This window comes from Chinchilla lanigera, unplaced genomic scaffold (assembly GCF_000276665.1).
Source record: "Chinchilla lanigera isolate Chin_1 unplaced genomic scaffold, ChiLan1.0 scaffold00038, whole genome shotgun sequence".
NCBI lineage: Eukaryota > Metazoa > Chordata > Mammalia > Rodentia > Chinchillidae > Chinchilla > Chinchilla lanigera.
In genome coordinates this window covers 12,632,195-12,657,327 of record NW_004955439.1, presented here as the reverse complement: position 1 = coordinate 12,657,327, position 25,133 = coordinate 12,632,195, and the positions used below count along the sequence as shown (strand labels likewise).

At 43.7% G+C, this 25,133-nt stretch overlaps 1 protein-coding gene across 1 annotated transcript in view; it reads left to right on the top strand.

Moving 5' to 3' along the window:
- The window catches only part of Sash1 (SAM and SH3 domain containing 1), a gene marked incomplete at its 5' end in the record, with an annotated part of 178,140 nt that overhangs the window by 72,173 nt on the left and 80,834 nt on the right, over nucleotides 1–25,133 (top strand). Inside the window, 2 exon segments of the mRNA XM_013517361.1 lie at nucleotides 7,998–8,048; nucleotides 8,174–8,223. Of these exon segments, the coding sequence (XP_013372815.1) occupies nucleotides 7,998–8,048; nucleotides 8,174–8,223 (101 nt within the window).

The window sequence follows — 25,133 nt, the reverse complement described above, 5'->3', positions numbered from 1 at the left end:
AGGGAAGCCTTGACAGGAGGAGAGCTTGGAGCCGTAGGAGGGTTTGGGTGGACGGGGAGGAGGAAGAGGGTGTTTCACGGAGCATGAAAATCCAGATACCGGGTTCTGTGTATGCTCATGACATTGCACACGGCACATACTCATGAAGAAGAGGGGCTAGGATGCAGCTAGTTGAGAAGGGGCCTCTCTTCAGTAATGTGGGCTTCATCCTGTTGGGACTGGGCTTCCTGAAGCTGTTGGAACAGAGAAGTGACGGAGAACAGTGTGTGTCTCAAGCAGAAATGAACATGCAGATTGCAGGGAATGTCATCACAGGGGTCTGGGGTGGGGCCCAAGAGCAATCAGATGCTGAAGCAGAGGGCCTTTAAACACCTTGTATTGAGAAGTCCTGATTCGGTGGCCACAGTGGTACTTTATTACAGGATTTTTACAGTTAAACAAACTAAAGATAATCAAGGGGTTCATTTGTTTTTCATTGCCACTAGAAAATTGAAACCAAGCAAGTAAAAGGGAGGTCTAAATTTCTTACTGTGGTATGCAGCAGAACTGGACCAACCCTGCCAGATCACAGACAGCACCTTTTATTCCACCCTGCGGTGGTGGTCCAGGTACCCACGAGGCAAGAGACCCTGAATGGAATGGGCTGGGTGGATGCAAGGAACACCGTGGGGAAAAGAATGGTAGCTCCTGGTAGCTGATGTGATGGGGAATGAGGAGACTCACAGGACGGTGTCACACATGAGATCCTGGCCAAAGGACCACGTGCCCCATGGATCACCTACAATAAATAAACGAGACTGGAGGGGAGCTGGTTCTCAGGGAAAGATGCAAATTAGAATTTGAGATGTGTGGCATTTCAGGTCCCACTGTGCTCTCCATGTACCATATCCTTGCAGTGGCCACGGAGTTGGTGGCAGCTCATCTAGAGGGATTCTGGGTACACAGCAGCCAGCCAGACCCTGAGGCCAGGCCTGCCCTGCCAGGACTTCTAGATAGGGCCTTTTTGATTTTCATGTAAATATAAGGATGGGATAATATTTTATGTTTAAAAAGGAGAAAGGGGCTTGCTTTAAAAGTTGAGAAATAACCTACTGAATCTGATATTGTGGACTCATCTGTAATAAGATGGAAACCAAGTAAAAACTAACACTAGACTTGTTTTCTTCTTTAAGTACAGTTTACCTGTAAGTTTCTTTTGTTTGTCTAGGTTTTATTTGGTAAGGATCTCTGTTGAGAAAAAAAAAGTATACATTGCCATCTAGAAGAAACTACAACCCTACAGTCTTCTTTTCAAGTAATTCTTAAATCTGTCTCTTCCTCCAGTTGTGTAGAGCTAGGCTTCTCCTTTAATCCAGTAGACATTGTGGCGTTTTACCTGTTCACTGCATGATGCTGAGCAAGCAGTCCTGACTGGCTTTTTCCACCTCCTCCTTCCGGTACCCAGTGTGGAAGAGAACTTGGCACTAAGCAGAGCTAGTGGGCGTGTGCTGTTCTTCCATTCTGCTTGTGGAGTGGTGCAGAGGTTTGCCCCTCCTGCTTTCCAGCTGTGAAGTTCATCTAGCCTGGGATCCTGGCAGCAGCAAGGGAGAGAGAGTGTGGATTTCCATAAAAAGCTGGGAACAAAGCTGGAATGGGGACGAGGACATGAGAGCCATTTTCCAGGACCTTTTCTGCCCTCTTTTGACTCTGGCCTGTTGCACAATGGATTGAAGCACTTTAGAGCAAAATGTAGTCATTTAAGACAGACCCTTAGTTCCGTATTTGACTCCTGCCCTTTTAGTTCAACTGTCTATATGCATGTGTGTGTGTGTCCTTGGGTGAGCAGGTGGAAGCACACAAGCATACATGTATGTTTTGGGGTTGGCAAATCACTGGTTTTATTTGGGGTATTGTGTGCGTCTTTACTTCAGTGTTATATATAATAAAGATTTGGAGAAACATTGTTTCTACAAATGGTCTAGCTTGAAAGGACATAGATTTGAAATTATTCCCCCAAAATGGTTTTTTTTTTTTCTTTGTCATGTGATGTTTTAAAATTTTTGCTGTGGTATGGATCAAACCCTAGGGCCTCATAGGTGCTAAGCCATTGAATCACAACTCTAGCCCATTTTATGTTTTTTAAATGGTGTACAGTGCTCTGTTTTAGCCTCTTTCAGCCAAATTATGAATATGAGATGGTTTAGTGTGAATCTTGTGTTAAAGAACGCATGTATCTTTTTGTGTGATATTTAGGAATTTTAACAGCTCAAGAAAGTATTTTAATATGGGGTGTGATCTAATTAGAGAAGTCAAGTCTTGATGTCTCTTAGGTAGCGTTAACAATTTAACTGTTACGATTACAACTTGTTGCTTAATTTAGTTTTGGTGGAATTTTATTATGTTTTTAAAAATATAAAAGTAATATATGCTTGAAAAATATGTTGAACATTGAGAAATATAGTAGTTTCTATAGGAGTAACCATTGATGTGTTGGTTGATACAGTTGTCTTTTTCTTTTTATTTATAGACATATACATGTAGGCCATTTAAAATTTTATATGGGATCTGAAGATTATGTGTTTAAACTGATAGCTCACCTTTAGCAAAAAGTAATGCAAGTAATGCAAGATTACATATGTGTGAAAAATGTAGTGTACAAAAGCACATGGAATTGCTGTTAATCCTTGGACTATTTCCTGTGCACACATACGCAAATATGTGTGTAAAAGACATGTTGTGATATATTTAGATTTGGTTCACTTTTCACTATTCTACTTCATTAAGTTGGGAAAGTTTCCTTAATAATTTATGATGGTAATGATACCGATTATTCTTTACCAAGGTAACCACATGCAACTTAATCCATAGGTCAAAGTTCACTCATATACTTTTTTTTTAAAGTTTTCATTGAAAATTTTCAAATAAGTTAAAATACCTAACTTATAAGTAATCAGGTTCAGAGTTCTGTGGGCCTCCCATATAAGTCTGGAACCTCATATTAAGCATGGTCCAAATTATGGAGTTATTTCTCCCTTTTGCTGAGAAACTCTGTCAAGTGCGAAGTCAATGGGCATATTGTTTTCACACATTCAGAGGGTGTTAGGTGTGCACTTGGGGAACAGCAGTGTTTTCCAATGAACTGTCTGGTTTTATTCATTTTGGAATGTCTTCATGTTCCTCTGCAAATTACAAAGAGAGGATCTAACTTTCATGAGTATGATTTCTCTTGGTGATTGAGACATTTGCTCAAAATTGAGCAGCAGTTAAGAGTTAAAATTCGATAGCCTAATTTTTAATGTTAAAATTTGTGATATTCTAAGATACAGTGTCCACGATTCTCTGCAAGCACTGGTAGAGATGCAGATGGGACAGAATTGAATATGAGTTGATAATAGTGGGAGCCATGTGATAGAAATTTGGGAATTCATTGTATCATTCTCTTTACTTTTGTGTATCTTAGATTTTCTTTTTTTTTTTTGGTTTTTCTCCGGTACCGGGAACCGAACTCACGACCTTGCGCTTGCCAGGCAGGCACTTTTGCCGCTGAGCTAAATCCCCAGCCCCATATCTTAGATTTTCTATATAAGTTTGAAATGAGAGAAATGATGTTATACCCTAAGATAAGTGGTGGATTTAGGAAGAAATAGAGCATCAGTGATTTGAATAAAATCTGTTAAAACACACATACACACACATGCACACATCTGTATGACATTGCTATGAATGAATGGTTTCACTGTATTCCTCATTATGAAACTTAGAAGCATGTTCACTTAACTGTCTCAGTGTGGCAGATGAATTTCCAAAGACATCCACAACACTCTTCAGTGCTATTCTCAGTGTGACTTTGACACTCCTTCCAATGAGTAATGGGGGGACCATCTACTCCTTTGTATGTGGGAGGGCTTGTGGCTCTGACAGGAGTCATACTGTTATAAAGGCTATGCTGTAAAGGTGAATACATTCTTCCTGAATCTCTGTGTACTCGCTCCTACAACCCCACATCTTACTGTGAGTAAGCACACACCACCCTTGTAGTGCTGTATGTAGCACCGTGGGTGGGAGATCCAGCCGATCACACCTTCTTAGGACCAGCCTGTCAGCCAGTATCAACCTTCAGGTAAATGGGGAGTGCGTGAGCTTCTCAGTTACCATGCCCACCCATCTAGTCACCCTTAGGCTCTCAGTCTCCCCCAAGGGCCCTTGCCATGGTGCAGCCCAACCTTTTCTGTTGTCACCATTCTGAGTTCTTATCAGTACACTCTGTCAGCATCATAAAATGTTCATCGAATTATGCCACTGTGTTAAGAATGATTTGTTACACGGCACTAGGAACCAAAACAGGCCATATCTTAGTGAGGGAGAAGAGTATATTATTTCTCAGTGATCAGTTTTTCCTGCTTAGAAGCTACACACATTCTCAGTGACTGTGTTTGTCATTATATTTGTTTTTGTTTTTGTTTTTTTCCGGTACCAGGAACTGAACTCACGACCTTGTGCTTGCCAGGCAGGCTCTGTGCCGTTGAGCTAAATCCCCAGCCCCTTCAGTGACTGTGTTTGGATGAAGTTTTGAGGTTTCCATCAACATGATAATGTCCAAATCAGGAACTGTGTAGTAGACCATCTTGTTATCTGAATTGAGTATTTGTGGCTGGATAGTCAGGTGTGTATGGACTTCTTGCCCTGCTGGACTGAGCACTGTGGCTTTGCCTTTTTTTGCCCTTTACACTGAGTGGATTGGGGCAAAGAAGAGAGCAGCATGCTCTGAGGTCTGGATAATGGACAGGAGATCATGGAGCCTTTTTAGCCTGAGTCTTTGCTGCTTTTACTATGAAAACTACACTATTTGTTGCCACACACATCACTGCTGCTTCTTCTAGCAGCTTCCATCCCAGTGTCTTGACTCCATATTGTGGGGGAAAAAGAATCTACTTTTCTCAATGAAAAAACAATAAAAAGATTGTTCAGAGCTTCTTCTAAGACCTGTGTTATACCCTGTATACAAGATGTTTTACCCAAGGGTGTATCACAGCATCTGCCAGCTATGACTGTATGTATAGATTTCCTTTCTTGGGCTCTGTGATGCATCCACAAACATTTGCTATGTTTTTATTAAATATTTTATGCCTTAAGTATTTTATAATATGCACACATACATGATAGTAATTGTTCTTCTGCACTTTTGTCATTGATATCCTGTGACACCTACGAGTCTCATAATAATTGAATTTTGCCAGTAGTCTATTCTGTGCATGCATTCCTCCAGTGATAACGTTAAGATATTTGAAAGATTTTATTTTGTTGCGTGTTCAAGGGGAAAAAAACATTAGAAATATCCCTGCGCATGATCTCCTGCTTGAAGGTCAATAAGCTGTCCCTGATAAAATAAACATTGTGCATGAAAATATTACCTTCCTCCATTATAACAGAATGAATTTTAATGTATTATTCATCAAACTAACCCCAACCAGTTTCCTAAAAAAGTTGCTAAACTACAATGAGATACTTGTTACAAATAACAAAATATCATGTTAAAATGAAATGCTTAAAACGTTACTTCTGGATCTTCAAACATTCAACTGCTTGCTATGCAATGATAGATGGATTTTGCCCAGTATACTATTAATGTTATAATTATGACGTGGAATGAGAAATGTTATTCTCAGCAAATAAAATCTATGCAAAAAATGCTGGTAGATATGTAGAATTAAAGAAGATAATTTCCTTGTGTGGTCTATTACCTAGTGAGGTAGAAAGAGCTAAAAGAAATAAAAATGGAGGAGAGGGTGAGTTGAATCAGTCATCTTGGTTGATAGGTACCGAAAATCATGGGCTGGAGCTTCATTTTAAATGGCACTTTCAGAGATATTGTGAGGGGAACTAAGATTCATCATTATCTTAAGGTTCCATACCAGCTCCTGAATAGGAAGACTTAGGACAAAAACACTTGAAAAGTGTACTTTTGCTTACCTCCTACTCTGAGTTTGTAGGCTTCTCTTTGTGCTGCTGAAAGGCTATGTATCAGGGCCTCGGGATGCATCTGTAAGCACTAGGAATTGTGTATTTGTTAATTGCACCCAAGTCTGAAATACTATCTGCTGGCCCTGGAATTGGAGCTAGAACAGTTTCCATGTACTGTTTTGTAAAAATGATGCATCAAGATTGGTGCAGAAATACAAACATGATGAGCAATGGCAGCAGTAAACCGCAGGAAGATGTTAACGAGGGAGAAGTTCTGTGGAGCCTTACACCGCTGATTTTGTCTTTATAAGGAACAAGGCTCTGGGGCTAGGGGGTGAGCTAGTTGCCAGTCTTCTTTGGGCTGCTCGTTCACAATCATCCCCTTCTTAACTTTACTCGTTCCAGCACATTCCTTGTTTTTACTGTGGCAAGAAACTAATGAGTAACCACCACCACTACCACCACTGACTCCACATACCCTAAAACATAACCTCCCGACAGCTTCAGAATGTACAGAGCGGTACTGTCAACCACATGAACGGTGCTCTGCAGCGGGTCCCATGTATGGAGCACATTCATTGTGATGTTCTGTGTTTGCACAGGATCCTACCATCTAGGTACATTGTGACTTTACTCAGAGTTGTACTTACTGTGCTGCTACTCTGAACTTCAGGAAAAGGTTTTCAATGCTGTGCAGTTGTGTGAAAGATGCAGTAGCCAACTTTAATCATTGAGCAATTAGATGCACATAAGGATGCATTGTTAGAGATCATCTGTCCACTCCTGAGTGTTAGCCTGAGACCAATAAAACACTTCCTGCAGTGCGTGTGCAGGTCTGAAGAGTAGAGCCATTGTGAAGAATAGCATGAGAGGGGGCTGAGGATACACCTCAGGGGTAGGGCACTTGCCTGGCATGCATGAGGCTTTGGGTTCCAATTCGAGCAACACAAAGAAAAAGAAGAATATCACAGTAGGATTATTGGACAGTCCTAGTTAACCTGATATTTCAAACTTGTACCTTAGTAATAATTACTATTTCCTCTGAAATAGCCCATCATCCTGCTTACAACTTAAAGCTCAGAGAATTTGTTTCTTGTGTGTAGACCACACTGTGATAAGGACCTTTATTTATACCCATGTCAATTTAGAATTATTCTCCACATACAAAAAATACCAGTGTGGTCCTCTTTGTACGAGTACATCTCTTTCCCCATAATTATATCTAAAGCTTTTCATAGCACAATTTTCTGTTTTACTGCCAAAATTTATTTCAACCCATTTTTCACTACTAGGAACTAGTTTATCTCTCACCTTTTGTTTGTTTTAATTTCAAAGGGGATACAGTGTCCTTTATAATATGAGAGCATTGCATGACATGATTTTATCTCTAGATAATTTGGTTCCTCTGCCTGTCCCTTATGATTTTTCCAGTGCATTTATCACATGCATTAAATGTTTCACTTATCACCTGTATGCCGAAAAGTTTTTTTTTTAAAGCTTTATTTTTTTGGTAAATGTTCAGCCTTGCCAGTTCATTTGTATTACAAGATTGTGGTGATTTTTACGTCTGCAAGATAAGATAACATCTGCTTAGCTCTACAGTTTCCTGAAGATGCTTTTGACAAACCCTGCATTACTGAATATTTTGAATACATTTAGAACTTTGAAACCAAGTCGGGACTCCATTGTTATTAAAAATAAGCCCAACTTGAAAGGCCTGTGGTAAATTCAGTATTCCAGTGATGGTCCAAGTGTATCCCAAGAATTATTTCACCATTAACTGTTAGTACTCCTTAGTGAACTTGTGCTTTTCTGAGATAAATTTGTTAGCAGTGTCTAGCAATGAAGTTTTGTAAACAGTTCAATAGTAAGAGGTCATAGCTCTTATTTTAAAAGTACGTTAGTTTTTTCCAGAAAATCTATTTACCTCCCCCGTTTCCTCCGACAACATAGCCCAGGGTTCCCCAAATCCTCCCGGGTCTTCTTACACATCTGTTTGTCTTTCTGGTGTGTGCCATGTTTGGGAGTCTCGTTAACCAGCATCTGTTCTCTTTTAGAAGAAACCCGACACCAGCCCCACATCACTTCAGCTGCGGTCCCAGATCGAAGTAAGCACAGTGACTTTCACCGTCTAGTTTTGCTTCTGCCTTTTTCTCTTAAGAGATACTCTGTACAAATCAAATGAAGCCTACCGCTCTGCCGGCCCTGATGGTGCCATTCTGCTCTCTTGCAGGAGTCACTTGGCTTCTCTAGCACCGTGTCAACACCTGAAGTGGAAAGAAAGTAAGTCTCCATCTTTTTGCCTGGGACTGCAGTTTCCAGGAAGATGTCTTTTAGGTCCAAACTGATGGCAATCAAACGTGCAGTGGTGTGTGTGTATAGTTTGAAATTTGGTGTTACTTTCCTTAACATGTGAGTGTATGTGTCCTGGTGTTGAGAGTGTGGTCTGCAGTCCAGTTGGTGATGCCTGAAGGCTTATGAGACATTATTTATTTTGCACAGCTTATTGTGAGGGAACCCCAAATAAGTATCTGAAAATAAGGAAAAGGACAGGTAAGTCAACTAAGATGGGTTTTCATCTTTTACATTAATATTTAATGTAGTAAGTCAGAAAGAAGCAAAGTACAAAAATCAGATGCATTCCCAGCTATAATAACAGTAAAAAAAAAAAAAATTAAAAAAAAAAAAAAAAAACAGCCATTGCACCTTGTTTCTGGTGGGTGTGACCTTAAAAATGAATGTGTGTGTGTGTCAGAATCTGGCAAATGCCCACTAGCCCTTCCGGTTAAAGGGAATATTTTTGTTTCCCTGTCCTAACTTGGACCCTGTAATTTCTACTCTCATGGAAGATAATGTTATGTTTTGTCTTGTATTTTCAGTATTTCTTTTACGCAACTTGGGGAAAAAAAAAAAAAACCACAAAAACAAAACAAATATTTTTATAACGTTTCCCTTTCCTACTTTCTTCCATCATAATTATTCTCAATGTTCTATGGGTGATCTTCTGAGGTAAAGAAATTTAAAGAAAAGCCACCTTTCTAAGCAGATACTTCCTCTGGCACAGAGCCATCTGCACCGTCTCATGCCAAGAGCCATAGAAGTGGTTCAGGAATGAAGCATTTCTGGAATGAGAGCGCACGTTGGGAGAGCGTGTGTGTGCTTTGCAGCGCGGCTCTGCCTAATCCGTCCACGTGTGCGCTGCTGGCACAGAGGTGGCTTCAGGGAGTGGAGGCCGCTCTGCCAGGAAGCTCCGGTCCTGAGCCTGTGAGGCCACGTTGGTCTGTTTCAGGACTGAGGAACAGGGTTAGGGTGAGCCGGGGAAACCCAGGCCATTACCCATTCAGGTTAGAGAATAACTACACACACAACGCACAGTTCTTCCTTGGTTGTGTTGTAACCTCTCAGGCATCTAGAAATATGGAGGTTGCCTGAAAGGGCTAAGATTTAAGCTGATGTTGGTTTTTGAACTTGGAAGCCCCGCAGTGGTGGTGAAGTGCCGAGTAAGTGGGCGGAGGCCTCTCCTGGCCTAGTTACCACAGGTTTTCTCTCAGAATGTCCACATCCTTCAGGAGGCAAAACATGTCTGCCCTTCCACCTAGGAGGAAGTGGCTCACCCAGTGTATACTGACCTTAGTTAAGCGGGCACTTCCTCTCAATTGTGGTGAAGTCATTCTTTCCGAGTTTGTCTCCTTGGTACAGTATGGCATGCCTGCTGTGGCCAAGAGAGAGACTGACAGCCTCCTGAGGTTAACAAAAAATTTCCATCTCACACACACACACACACACACACACACACACACAGACTCTTGACAGCACCCATCTGCTCCATTTCTAGTACTGCCATTTTGCTTCTGAATTTTAAATGGTTCGAACTTAGGACTTTCTAAACATTTTTAAAGATTTAAAACATCATGTTCTTCATTTCTTTATTAATGGCTTTGGAAAACTGTTGTACCTTGAATTTTTAAAAAATGTGTAACTTACAAAACCCTGGCCAGGCACAGTGGTACACGCCTGTAATCCCAGCTGCTTGGGAAGCTGAGGCAGGAGTGTCCCAAGTTCAAGGACAGCCCAATTCAAGGTGAGACCGACTTAGTGAGACCCTGTTTCAAAATTAAGAAATACAATGGGCTGGGGATGTAGCTCAGTGATAGCATGTTCGTAGGTTAAACCCCCTGCCCCCCCCAAAAATTAATAATGAAAGTAAGATGAAAAACTAAAAGAACTTCTCTGAAAACTTTTAAACGTTTTATAAAAGTGCAGGATTCTGCAGTGACATGTAGTTTAATAAGACTCACCAGTTCTTGATATTTATGTGATCTTCCTTTCTCTGTAATTCTCTCTCTTCTCTCTTATTCTCTCTCATTTTCTCTTATTCTTTCATTTTCTTTCTCTGTCCCTATTCTCTTCCACCCATTACTGAACCATTCAGAGCAAGTTGTGTACATCATGACTGCCAGCCCTGAATATAGTAGCATGTTTTTTTGGTTTTTTTTTTTTTTTTTTTTTTTTGGTTGTTATATTACATGTCATTATCTGTAGCAAAGTTGCTTAGATTACCAGATGTAAGCATGGAGGGTTGATCAAACCATTAAAGAGAATAAGAAAATAATAATTTAAAAAATCATTAGAGATAATACAGAGTTTCACTAGACAAGATGGTAGGAATTCACCACTGGTTGTTATATTGCATGTTGTTGTCTTCATGTCAGTTGCTCAGATTACCAGATACAAGCATGCAAAATTGGTCAAAATATAAAAAAATATTTAAGTGTTAACTGTTCCTTTCAATAAACCACCAGACGTTGGCAGTACAGTTATCCCAGCTATCCTTCTATATACTGCAATTATTTCTTTAGAAGGACATTCTCTGACAGAACCAGAGTTTTGATAAAATAAAAAGTTTTAAGTTACCCTAATATACATTTAATATTCAAGTTTTTCTGATTGTCTCATTACTGTCTTTTATCACACTAAAAAAAATTCATTACTTAATAAATGACTCTAGGCATTTACATGTCCTGATTCTTTTGTCACATCTGACCTGGACATCTCTCTTAGTCTTTCTTGGTATTGACAGTTCTAAGAGGGTGGGCTGGTTGCTTTGTCAACTACTCTTTGTTTGGGGCTTGTTTGTTTCTTCTCTTTTTCTCCCCAGGGCATTACATAAGGAGGCACGTGATGTCTGTCTGTCCCATGATTGGTGACGTGGAATTTTGATCATTTGGTGAAAGTGGTTTTTGCCAGGTTTCCTCTGAAAAGTTGCAGTTTTCCCTTTGTAATGAAAAAGATTTTGTGGGAGGTCATCTGAGTCTGTGTAAATACCCTGTTCCTCATCAAACTTTTTCCTACTGATTTTAGATTTTTTAAATGATTCTTGACTGAATCAATTTTGAACATAATGGTTACATAATAGCAATACATATTCTTAAAATGATGGTTATTTAGATTAAGTGTTCTAAATGGGTTTTATTTTTGGTTGTGTTTTCTGTTCTTAAAGATGAGGTATCACTCTGAAAGCCCTTGGTCAGATGATACTTTGAGTAGGTTTGATGTACTGTTTATGTTGAAACTTTATTTATTGTGCAAATGCAAATATGTTCAAATGGAAAATCCCACTTCCTGCCATAGAATTCTTGCTGGTAGCTTTGCAGTTGGGTATTACAGCTATGCGGGGTGACTGGGCAAACCAGCTGGTTGTGTCTGGTTAGTGTCCACAAAGTATTTGCCAACCAAAATATTATTCTGACTCATAGAGTGTTGCATTATGGGCAGAGATGTTTTGCTTTTTATTCAAAAGGCAAGAGAATCAGCAAACAGAAGTATACACGCCCTGCAGCAGCCACCCTTTGAGACAGAGATGCAGCGACGAGCCCATGTGGGGAATGGAGCCCTTGCCCCCTGGCTTCTCCCTTGGATCCACAGTCCCCCCAGTTGTCTCTGGGAGCTTGTGAATGTGCTTCCTTCCCTCTCCCAGCTAAAACATATCCAAAGGGAGGGATCTGGCATGAGTTATGACACAAATATGTTTCTAAAAAAGATGCCACTTTTCCCAGCGGTGTTTAACAGCATTTAAAGTCTTAAGTTACAGAAAACAGAAGATGTGGCAGTGGTGGGTCTTTTGTAGAGGAAGACAGGACCAAGAACTGAACCATATTTGGTGTCACAGCACCTGGGTGGGGGGAGCTTCTCACCACTCAGGGACACATCGATAGAGATAGGCAGGAACATAGGCAGATGGGTCAGCAGAAAGAAAGAATGAATGCGTCCCACCATCACCATTTGAGAAAACTCATGCTTCCACTGGGAATATAGTAACGGAGCCATGGGGGGCTTTCATTTGAGTCTTTTCTTTTTATATCTATTTATGTTGCCTACTGGGAAGACCTGTGAGTACTTTATTATACTTGAACGTTATTATACCAGTTTTGGATTTGTGTTAACTGGCTGGAAAGGTGAACATTAGCGGAATTTCTTGTGACCAGCTAATCTCTAGAATGTATAGAAAGTAAGGTCAGGTATTTTTGTGGTTATTGTGGGGAGTTGGGAAATATCTTTATAACTGTGTCCATGAGGAGTGAGGTCAGGTGTAAATAACAGAAGACCTGACGCATAGTTGGCATAAACAAGTGTGGGACTCATGAGACACGTCTTGGTTCCGTGGGTAGACAGGACAGGTCCAGGGTTGGCCCCATGGCTCCACAGCCTTCCAGGAACCCAGAGCCCCGCAAAGACCTCAAAGTGACCGCTTCATCTTCTAGGCATGAAGGAGGAGCACAGTGAAGGGAAGACGACAGCAGGGCAACGCCACATCCTTTCCACAAGCTTTTCTGGACCGCTTACCCAGCCCTTTCCAGTTTATTGCTCTAAGCTCTTCACGCAGCAGCAATTTACAGAGCACCTGCTCCGGTGCTGCTACTGTGACGAGGGCACCGCGTGAGGGAGCTGCATGGAGTTCACAGTGGAAGGCAGAGTAATGCAACAGGAAAAACGTGCATTTTACATGGTGGTATAGAGTCAAATAAAGCAAAGAAGAGGACCCAGACCCGGGTCATTTGCCTATCCAACCTATAAGGAAGTTTTCAGCAGTGAGCATTTTTAACAGAAGGGCACTGCTGCCTTGAACAAAATAATAGGTTCTTCTTAGGACCAGGGGAGATGTTCTATAGGAAACTGGTATTACTTCTCATGAGAGTTCATCTTTATTTGTACACCTATAAAACAAGACTCTGACAGGTAGCTAGATTTCTAGCAAATAAGCAGCATGTCAAGATTGTTTGGGTTCAAGGAAGCCAACAGTTTGTGAGGCTGTCTGGTTATTTCTTGTGTGTTTCCGTGCTGAGGTCGTTTTCATGGAGTTGGTTCATATGGGCTGGGAATTGGAACAGAGAAGGTGGCAATGTATGTAATGTTTCCTGAGTGCTTGTTATGTACTTGAACTGATGTAAGTTAATATTGACTTCTGCTGTGCTTAGAACGACCCTGTGAGGTTCCATATGCTGTTACTCCTGTTCACAGATGCAGAAAGGGAAGCACAGAGAGGTTAGTAAGTTGCCCAGGGCTGTACTGCTTCTAAATGGTAGAGCCCAGATTCGATCCCAGTTAGGTACCCATGCTCCTGACCACCGAGCTGTAATTCCAGAGTATGCGTAGTTACATTACTTCTGCACAAGGAGCAGTGGGGGGCTGGTGTACTCTCATTAAAGGAATAGCAGCAGTGAGAACCTACACTTTCTTATTCACTTGGCGGTAGGAGGAGCCAGTTCTACTGTCACCCAGATGGAAGCTGGCTCTCATTTTCTACAGAAGCCGGAGAGTCCAAAATAAATCAGAAAACCTCCCGTAAGCCAGTACTTATGACTTGTTTTCCACTGAGTCTTTCACCAGAGTTGAAAATTCACCGATTTAGTTTCACTTTCTTGCATTATCTGTGACTACATTTGAACTATTTTATAGTGGAAAAAGTCCAAATCTACAGGGCATGATGGAAACAACAGATAAATAAAAGGAGAGAAAGGCCACTGAGCAATGATCCCAGGCTGAGTGGTTGGAGAGGTGGGTGGAGTTGATGAGGGTTCCAGGCAGGTGTCTGCAGTGCCTGGGCGGTTCTCTCTGTGGTCTGCTTCACCTGGGCAGCTGAAGACCCTTTCCTCTCCCTAAGAGATCTTTTTCCTCTTGGACATGGGGGGGGTGCACAGGAGGAGCTTGATCAGTTCTCCTCACTCCAGCCTCCCCAGGTCACCTCTCCTCCCCAAGTGCCTGCGCTTCTGACCTTTCCTCCTTGTCCTCCTCTTCCCTCCCCTGGGCTTACCTGCTCAGCCTGTCCCTGGGCCTTGCTCTGCAGCATGATCGGACAGGGGAAGCTCCTGCAGCTCACAAGACAGGTCCTGCTCGTCCTTGGTATGCCGAGCTCTGAAGTGGGCTCCCTATCCCCTACCCCGCGCCTTGTACCCTGCCTACCTGGCCAGGCTGCATTCAGGCCCTGCAGCTCAGCTCCTTCCAGAAGTCTTCCCTAATCTGGAATGAAGGTGGAGTGGTTATTTCTATTTCTTAAAGAATGCTGTTCTGAATATTTGTGTACAGGTCTTTGTGTGGCATATATTTTCTTGTATTAATTAGCTTTATTATTAAGATCTAGTGCCAGGCCATATAATTCATCCATCTATTGTGTGCCATGCAGTGATGTTTATTATATTCACGGGTAATTATATTCATGGGTCACCACTGGCACTGCAATTTGAGAAATTTTTTATCACCTTAACAGAAACCTCATGCCCTTTGTTGCTGACATCCCTCTGACTGGTAAACCCTAAGCAATCCTCAGTCTACTATCACTATCAATTTGCCTATTCTAGAATCTTAAGTCCAGAGTGGAAGGAAGGTGCACTTTTGAAAGAAAATTTGTTATGGCTTTAGTACAGTGTTAAGAACAGAGCCTTAAATCTAATTCTTGATAACTTTGTTTCTAGCCTTTGGAAATTTGTAAGAAATTGTTCCTTTAGTACATTGTTGCTCAGCAAGCATACTTCTGGGCTTGAAGAGAGGGGCTCAGGCTTCATCGAATTCTATGGAATCTCCCCAAGGCCAGGGTCTGCTGTGTGATCACACTGGTTTTTCTTCCCCAGTGTGGTCAGGGTCTAAGTCTGTAGCTCCATCTTAGACCTGGACGGTAGAAATCCTCAGACCATGGGATTGTCCGTCTTCCTGGGAGACCAGTTTCAGTGAGAAGACCTGGTGGGATTGTGAAATTACTAGGAAATCCAGGTCAAGCCATGTCCCCTCGAGACGAAACTCATGCATCCTGTCACTGCATCCTGTTTGTGACAGAGCTGTGGGGTAGGAGGAGGATGCCGCTGCTTTCCCGTGGGGAATGTGTCTGTGTGCCCCGGGCCCTGGCCCTGCGTCTCTTCGGGAGTGAGGAAGTCACGTGGAGACATACCCTTAGCGAAGGTGACAGATCATCTGTCCGATGGAGATGGATGTGGCCTTGCTACATGCCGTCTGTCCGGGACCATAGCAAGAACCAGGGACAACCTTGGCCACCATCACTTGGTCCTTTGCACTCACCAGAGTGGGGAGCACAGACGGAGTAGCAAAGTTAGGTAGCAAACACACATGGGCTGGACCCAAAGCCAGGGGTTACATCTGTATATGCCAAAGGCACAAGGGCAAGGTCACTGGCCAGCAGCTGGAGCTGTGCTCCCCTTTGTGACCAATCACCCACGTCATTTCTTCCCTCCAGCTTCCGCTGCCTCATTTCCACAGTGTTTTCCAGTTGGGGCTCCAGCATTCCTCTAGCTCAGCCATCTTCCATTTTCTGACCCAGCCTGAAGCAAGCCTTATGTCCATCAGCTTTGCCTGGGCACTGCTTGTGCTGCTGGTACAAACTCTGGAGCCAGGCAGAACAATGCCTGAACTGAAGCTGTGCTAGTTGTGCCATTAAGAACAATGTGTTTGAATTCTCTAAACCTTGAGCACCTAATCAATCATCTGAGCACAGTAAGAACTCTTTCCAGCGGATGTGAAATACCCAGCACAGTGCCTCACATGTGACCTGGGCTCACATCCCCTCAGTCCCCGTCCTGCCCCTCTCCAGTGGAGTGTGTGTGGATGTCCAACCTCAGTCTCCTAGATAACTCCCATCACAGAGCCCATCCCTGTCCACAGTCATTTCAAACAATGTCCTTCCCACCTGACCTTCAGTTTCCTTTCTGATGTAACTCAGGGGGTCCGGGAAACAAAGCCGTCTTCATAGTGCCCGTGTTGTCACAGTGTTTGTGAGCACACATGTGCACTCCATTGCATGCATAGTTGAGGGGCTCAACATTCTTAAACTCGAGGGCTGGGGTAGGAGCAGCTGTGCCAGCGTTCTCTGCCTCAGCTGTTGCCAACTGCAAACGCTGTTGCCCCGCGCTCTGTCTGGTGAGGGAGCCTGCAGCTGGCCAAGCCTCAGCTGGAGGCCACGTGCCTGGGCGGCATGCTGTACCAGTGGCACCTTTGTGTGCTCTTGCTGCAGTTGCTGGGGACAGGCGCTGCTACCAGGAGTGTTTAATATATGGAAGGGCTGCTGTTTATTCTCTCTGCTGCAGGAGAGGTGACAGGATATTGGGTCAGAGACGGAGGATGGGAAGTAAGTAATATCGCTCCGCTGGCAGAAAGAAGAGAAGACTCACATAGAATTTACTGAGTGAGCTCTGTGTATCTTTTTAATCCTCCTGACAAATCTGTCTCGATGGTATTTTACAGTTAAGGAAAGTAAGGTTCAGAAAGGTTAAATGGTTTACCCAGATCACAAAGCCTGGGTGAGACAGCTGGATGTCACATCTGGGTCTGTTTATCTGCAAGGACCAGGCTTCCTGTCAGACCCCTTACCACAGGGATGGTCATGAGGGATGCGCTTCAGAGGGACCCGTGATGGGGTGGGCAGCTATTAAAACATAATTTAATAAACATTCAGGTTTCAGCTGTCTGAGCAAATATGCTGGGCTCTGGCAAGATGAGTAGGATAGGAAGGGAAACTGGCCTCCCACAACCTGCAGAAGACATGAAAAGATGATTATGTGGCGATATAAAAACCATCAGGACAGAGAGACTGAAACGAAGGATGGAGAGCTGGGTTAGGCGGCAGGTGGGAGCCTGGGAACCTGATCTCAGCATCATCTAGGGTTTTTATTAGAGAAGCAGAACAGTAAGATAGAATGAGGACTGCATTACAGGTTTTAACCTCATGCATTTGTGGGAGTTGGATACACAGCCCGGGGCAGGCTATTCCTTCTGTGTGAGATGATGCAGCCTGCAGCAGGCAGTTCTAAAGAGGCTGCACGCACAGGGGGGACAGGAGGGACAACTGCAGCGGCCAGGATGGACTGAGGCCCGTACCATCTTTCAGCACCCCCTGGCTTCATGGGGTGCAGAGCACCTGCAGGAGTGGACATTCCCCAAGCCATTGGTCTAAGACTTGGAGAACCCGAGGGCAAAACCAGCAGAAATAAAAGCTGCCAGTCTTGCCACCCAGTGACCCAGGGGCAAGCAGTGGCATCTGCCAACTACCACAGAGCCTTGTCCCCACCCTGACTTTGATGCATAGAGAGAAAATGGCTACTGCTCTACCTCTGTTTCCACGTCTCATGGAAAATGTCACTCATGGCCCATGCTAGCCTGGAGCCATGCAGGAAAGAGAATTCTGGGAAGTGTAAGTATCCCTCTGAGTCGCACTGTCAGACCCCGTTGTCAGAACTCCAGCAGAGGTTTGCAATGAGTGAGTCCCTGAGATGGCGGAGTTTCTCTAGCAAAGCAGAGAACAAGTCCATGACAGGCAGAGGAGAGGGTGAGGAAGCGGTACAAGTCTGGGGCATGGGGGGTGGGCAAGCCTGGCTCTGGAGAAGCTGCAGGGCAGGTGATTGTCCTTCTGTAGATGGTCCTTTTGTATGTGAGAAGGACCATCCGCAGCATGAGGGGATGTGCTGAAGGTCTCCAAGAGGCGGGAGGCCAAAGACATAAAAGATTATGAAGGTAGGGAGCATGCCAGGCCTTTCTTCAATCTGCCTCTACTCTTAGTTCTTTCATCCACTGGCCAATTCCATCAGCAGGTCCTTCAAGATCATCTCTGCTTTGCCAGGAGCTCATGGTGGTCAAGCCAAACCTGCTCCCACAACCTTTTGTCTGTAGAGGCTTTGTCCAAATAAAACCTGTGATTGGGGTAATACTCAAAGAAACTTGCTTGCTTGTATTATTGTATTGCCCTGTGTTCTTTTCTGAAAACTTCCCTTGCACAATTACTTACTTTACTTTAGAGGTGCTGGAGTATAAGGCTATAAAGAAGGCACGGAGAAGGCAAGATGGGGCTTGTGCTCCTGTGTCTGTACGGCTATGCTGGCGCTTCCAAAGCATACCCACCTTCAGAATTGCCCAGAGAGTTGTAGAAAAGACCGGTCTTCAGAGTCTGCCCAGACCTGATGGATTAGGTTCTTCAGCTGTGGGGTTCTGGATACTTGAAGTTCCCCAAGAGATTCTTAGACAGCCTGCTGGGTTTTATGAATCATTCCCAAAACAGGTGTGTTAGTCACATTTAAGTGCTCTGCCTCTGAAGCACAGGTAGAGTTTAGGGGTCACTGAGCCGATACTGATAGAAGTCACTTCATTATTGGACTGACACCGGCAGAACTTCATGGTGTCTGAAGCACCTACCTGAGGTGCCGGTGCACACTCACTTTATACAAAGGACAGAATCAGAAGAGGGAGGACAAGAAAGAATCCAAGGGTAGAGCCCACCAGTCACCCTCCAGGGTGAGTAGATGCGGCGAAGGTGCATCTTAAAAATATCTGAGTAGACAGGAAGGCTTGAGTGTCATTTTTATATTTACAACTTTCAAATGGTCCTTTTGTATGTGAAATGTTTTCAATGTGAAAGAAAAGTGGGGAGGAGAAAGCTTAATCTGATATGGGAGTGGTCACCCCCGATTCAGGCCCACATAGGGTTCGTGCTGCCCGTGGGAGAAGTGGGCAGGCGGCGGCTCCCTCAGCACTGGCCTGGCCTGGTTACCCTTCCTCTAAGCGGGAAGAGGAGGGACCTTCTGTACCCAAAGCGCCTCCAGCTCTGGCCTTCAGAGGCGTCTTCACCCGCTCTCTGGCTGTCCCTGAGAGCAGGTGACAGAAGAAAGCCTGGGCAGCCCCCATGTCCCTTCCTGGGTCTTCTGTGCGCAGACTGTACAAGCGGCCAGTGTGGCTGGTCGGCCTCAGCAATGATGAATGAGAGCCGCTGTTTGTTTCCACTGAGAAAGTTCTGACCCGCTTCTGGAGCCATCACCATGGAAACAGGAGGAGGAGAGCATTGAATGGAGCCTGTTTTCCTGTCTTCTTGCTTCTCCTCTCTTTTCTCTCTGTCCACCCTGGGCCGAGGCTGTAAATTCCACAGGCCCTGGCCCTGTGACTTCCAGCTATACTTTTCCGAGGGGCAAACATTCTGAGACATTCTGTGGATGCCTGAAACTGAATAGTACTGAATTCTGCATGTGCTGTTTTTTTCTTACACATACATACTTGTGATAAAGTTTAATTTATAAATCAGGCATAGAAAGAAATTAACAATAATAACTAATACTAAATGGACCAAATATACCAGTATACTGTGATAAAAAGGGATTTTTTGTATGATCAGGGATCAAACATAGGACTTCATCCATGCTAGGCAGCTGGTCTACCACTGAACTATACCCCTGAGTCCCAGAGTTATTTATAACTTACAAAATCTCTATCTCTAGAATTTTCATTTGATGACTTTGGAGTACAGTTGACCATGGCTAACTAAAACTGTAGAAAGCAAGATCAGACACACACAGGTCGAACTACTGCACCAGTTGTGTGACCTTGGGCAAGTCACTTACAGAAATATCTGTCCATCTGTGTGGGGAGGCACATTCTCTTCAGTGTCTCTGTGAGCCTGAAATATGCTGAGATAGTTATAAACACGCACTGCAAGCCAGCTCCTGCTTTATAGAAGTTTGGCATTTTTATTTTGTAACCACTTGGTAGGATTATAATCAGTTTCATGGACCTGGTTCTTGACTTCTGCACTGAGACCAACAGCGGCATCTTCTCACACAACGAGGAGCTGGAGGCAGGGGTTCCACAGCTGGTGTACTTGGTCCATGTTCCTCCACCAGCCTTAGTACATGACCTCCTTCCCTGTTGCTTTAGTGTGATAGCCACATTTCAGGGAGTTTGAAGGGGAAGAGCAGAGGCCAGAGGACCTGGAGACTGAGAGTCCTTTTCGTCATAGAAGCACTAACTGTCTTAGACACACCCCACTAGAAAACTCTAGTATTTCTTATCTGCCAGATACTGACATCTGGCCTCTTTCACCTGCAAGGAAGTCCCAGGAAGTACTGTGGGGCCCCCTGCCACCCTAACCAAAGTCAGGGCTCAGTAAGGAAGAGGAGGAGGATGGATATTGCAGTGGGAGGCAGTGTTCTTGCCATGCAACAAGTCAATCAAATCTTCCTGAATAATTGTAAATTCCCACAAGGTGTTGACCGTGTTGCCCCTCCATGGTGAGGCACCAGAACATTCCTTGTTCTGACAGCCACTTCCTGGGGAGGCAGGCATGTGACAGGCTGCTCAGAACTTCATCTCTGCCAAGCATATAATAAGTCGTCATCAGTTCTTACATGAGACTAGTCAATTACTGATTCCTGTTTATCTGCCTTCATTACAATGTTGTGCGCCTTTGCTTAGTCACAGGAGTATTCTGGAGATTAGTTACTAACATTGAAAGACTTGGGAGGCATTTGTGACTTCTCAGTGCTGGGATGGCTGCCATTACTATCACTTGTGTTAACCAGCATCAAAGCTGGTGACTTGTTGGTCAGAGCAGACAGATGAGGCCACAGAAGAAGCATAAGCTCTCTGTGGAAAGGGAACCTCGTAGAGAGGTCCTCGGAAACTGTGAAGGGTCGCCTCTTCCGTACTGGATTTGATTTTCTCTAGTCGGGCACGGTGGTCATCGCAGCAGCCTGGGATGCTGAGGCAGGAGGATCACAAGTTGGAGCCCATCCTGAGCCATCCACAGAACAGTCCCCTCTGCCCCTCAGCACTGGACTAGTCATGGCCTCACTGAGCGTGGCCTGAACACAAGCAGGCCATGGATGTGCATTGTGGAGAGATGGCGTTTGGCTCTTTTGCCAGTGACTTAAATGTTAACTTTCAGGGCAGGTGAGTAGCTGGTGAGTGAAAGGGTACAAATCTCTCTCAGTGCACCTTCGTGAAGGATTTTCTAATTCAACAGGGTCAGAACCCTGCTTTTGGCCAGAGGGCTTGTTGGCCACCTGAGGTGCTAAAGAACCTGCTCTCATGCCTGAGAAGCTGAGGTGCACTTTGAGTCAGGCTCAGAGAGACGTGACTCATAGGTAGAGCTGATGGGAAGAAGAGGCCAGTAATGATAACCAAGCACATTGTATCCAATTTACTTGTAGGGCTTACCATGTGCAGGCATGTTCTCCACACGATGCAGGTCCTCACTCTCTGGAAAACAGATGTAGAGGGAACACTGCCTCTGCTTTGCATAACAGGAAACTGGGTGTCAGTGGGACTAAGTAACTTGCCTAGAGTTAGGATTAGTAAGCAGTGGAGCTTGGCTTTGAACCCACATTCTGAACCTTAGGACAGCACGCTGGGCATCACTGACCAGCAGATACCAGTCTGCCGCCTATGACTCTTGTCAAGTACAGAGCAAAAGGAGATGAGCTTGATTTGCAGCTGACAAGCTCATGGTTTTAGTATTTTATTCCCTTTTCCTCCCTCCCTCCCTCTCCCTCTACTTCCCTTCCTCCTTCCTTCCCTTCCTTCCTTCACAGACTTTTGCTAAGATGCCCCAGCTTGCCTCAGACTTTCAGCCCTTTTGCCTCGGCCTTGTGAGCACTGGGGTTACAGACACACACCACTTCACCTAGTGTAAAATCACATGTAGGTTCTTAGAGCCTCCATACTTCAGATGCAGTTAGCAGGGATGGAAGGATTGCATAGTGACTGCGATTAGCATGAAAGGTGCGTTCCTAAATTGGCTGAGGCTTCCTCCTCATTTCTCTGAATGAAATGCCCTGTTGATTTGTCTTAGGTGGGAGTGGACTGACTTAAAGTGGTTCTGATGGTGATTTTTAAACAGAAGGTATTATAAAATGGATGTGGGTTAGAAGAAGTTAAAATGCCAAGACTCATGGATGGAAATTTCAGACCTATTTAATGCCCTTTCAGCACTCCTCCAGTGTAAGAATTTGTGTGGTAAAAAGTTCTCCATGAGCAGAATTAATTATGGGTGATATTGTTTCAAGACAACATCCCTACTGCCCAAACCCTCAAAACCTGCCATTTCTTTTGGACAGTTATGTTACATAATCAATGGGCCCAAACCATTTTCCATGGTACGAGTCCATATTGAAAAGCTACCTAGCATGAAAAAATTCAGCATAGGGGCTGGGAATTTAGCTCCGCAGCACAGCGCCTGCCTGGAAAGCGCAAGGTTGTGAGTTCAATTCCCAGTACTGAAAAAAAAAAAAAAAAATTTAGCATATACTGTGCTATGCTAAGCAAAATACTGCTTAAGAAAGACAGAAGTAGATAATCCAGTGGAAGTAATATAAGGCTGGAAATAAATCAGATAAAGACCTTTTGACATCTTGTTCAGTGGTTGTGTATATGTTTTTGTTTTGTGTTTTGTAACTGTAAATAATGCATGAATTGCTTTTAGAAAGTATGATTGAGAAGAGGAAGAGGAATAACCATATCCATTTTAATTATTTGAGTGAAGTTACTGTTCAAAAAAAGTATAATTATTAATACATTGTGTATGGTTGTCTTTCTAGTAGTTATTCAGAGTACAGGATATAGGCATGATATCTTGTCAAACAGTAAGCGCACAGACCTTTCTTGTAACTCTCCTACTAACCTGATTTGAAACTGTGTTTTACTGTTATTTTCATGTTTTTTCTCTTAAAAAATTAAAGTGTAAAGGAGGAAACAATCTAGCACAGGAGATACATGCTGGCCATGCTGGCTGAAGGAGGATACTAGAGAAGATTTAAGAATACTGGTCTGTTGGAGACTGCTCTGATGAATAGTTACAAGACATTACATTTATTTGGAACTTCCTAAGTGGCAGGAGCTTTATCAGACTGTTTACACTCACTGTCTCCTGTAATCCTTGTAACAGTACAGTAAGGAAGGTGCTGTTTATCATCACGACTGCACATCCAAAGGCTTCGCACCTCAGATTTGTGGTGCTGACATTTCCCCCAGGCCTGCCTGGCTCTAGAGTGTGCAAGTTCTTCTTGGCCTGCCCTGGGTCAGCCTATAGCCTTGGAGTTGGCACTGCAGACACTTGCCTGGAGCATTTATGAAGGTGACCTTGTAACGAAAAGCCAGAATGTACAGGCTTGGAATAGAACATGAAATGAGAAAAAGTGCATGGACGGGTAGTCCTTTGGCTGGGTTGACAAAATGTCACCACTGTTGTCATTGATACTAAATATTCATAGAGTTCTAAGAGTATGTCAGGTCTTGGCACTAGAATGGTGTCAGTCTCAGCCAGTAAATTTGCAAGCTGAATTGTATAATGGGCATGAAACCAGCTCCTCTCATCTGCAGAGGACCAGATTTGGGGCACAACAAGAGAAGTGTGTAAGGCGCAGCATCTCAGGAGGTTTGGCCCCTGCACCTGCCTGACCCCGAGATCGAGACCTCCTTGCTGCCTGGGCCCTCACGGCTCTTTTGTCTGCCTGTGTCCTGGCCCTGCCCTGGGGAAAAGGGTGATCCCTGAATTTTTACTGCCAACAGTACATGTCTTAGCTAAATTTTATCTCATTTATTTCTGTTAGAAGAGATACATTTCTATGATAAAAGTTTCTTTGATATCCTAAGGATAATAAAGAAGTATCACATGAAGGAATTACCTATTTTACATAAAATAATTTGTCACTAAGCAGGATATGAATGTACCTAACGTACTTAGGACATGAAAAGGAAAACACAAACTTTTTGCAGCTCCTCAACCTTCCTGCCTTCTTGCACCTCCCTCCCCCACATGTGCACACAAGTCTCGAACACAGCTGAGCACTTCTGTCCATCTTGAGGAAAAGTTACTGTTCCTGGGACAGCGTCATCTGACCTGGGATGATGCAGGAAGAGAGCGAGACACAGCCAGGGCCCCGATTGAAAACTCAGCAGGAAATAAACTAATGGAGAAGTTTGTTTCCTGAGACTTAAGATTACGCGATCAGAAAAATCTCTTTAAGACAGATTTTCCCCTAACATGTAACATATGTTCCTTTCTTAGAAATTAGGTTATGACCACTTTTTTCTTCCTTTCTGTTTGGTTACAGTGAAGTTTCTGGGCAGCTCATCCAAGCCCCAAAACAAAGTCTGTTCTAGGAATTTCTTTATGCTTGGGCATTCACTGGTGTGCCAGAGGGCCCGTATGCAGAGACCGGATAGAGTTGTCCTTACCTGGATGAACCTTACGGTTTGCCTATAAATAGACACAAAAAGAAAACCGAGTTTGAGCCATTTTATTTGGCTTTTTTTTTCCCCCAAAAGCAGGTGAGAGGATCATGCAGTAGCAATTCAGCTAGCTCCTGAAAAGTCCTCTTGAAATACTTGGTGCTAATAAATCCATACACCGTGTTCAGATTTGGTGTTGATAATGTTTTATCGTCTAGTTTTAAGTGTCAGTCCAGTAATGTACACAAGAGTGGGGCTGGCATACAATGGGTGCCCTTTCACTGTGCCCCTTAGATAACAAAAAAGGGGGTGCAAGGTGAGATTCAGTTATGAAAATGAGTAAACGCATGGTGTAGAGGGGAGGCATGGAGCTCAGGTGTCAGTTATGCTGTCTGGCTGTGACCTCACTCCCCGCCCCAGTGATGGTCCTGTGCTGTGATGGGAGGACCCATGGGAGTCTGCGTTTGGAGATGGAATTCTATACAAGTGTGAAGAGTTCGTTTTGACCTATTGTTCCTCCCTCTACCGTACACGTTTATGAGGATCTCTGCTGTAAAGCAGTAGACTCAGTAAAAACAGAAAGAGGGGCAAGGTGGATAGAGCCCACTGGTGAGTTTTAGGTGGCAGTTTAAGTTTTATAAAACCAAGGTTTTTCTTTTTTTTATTTTAAAGATAAAAGGAGGGAAACATTAACAGACATACAA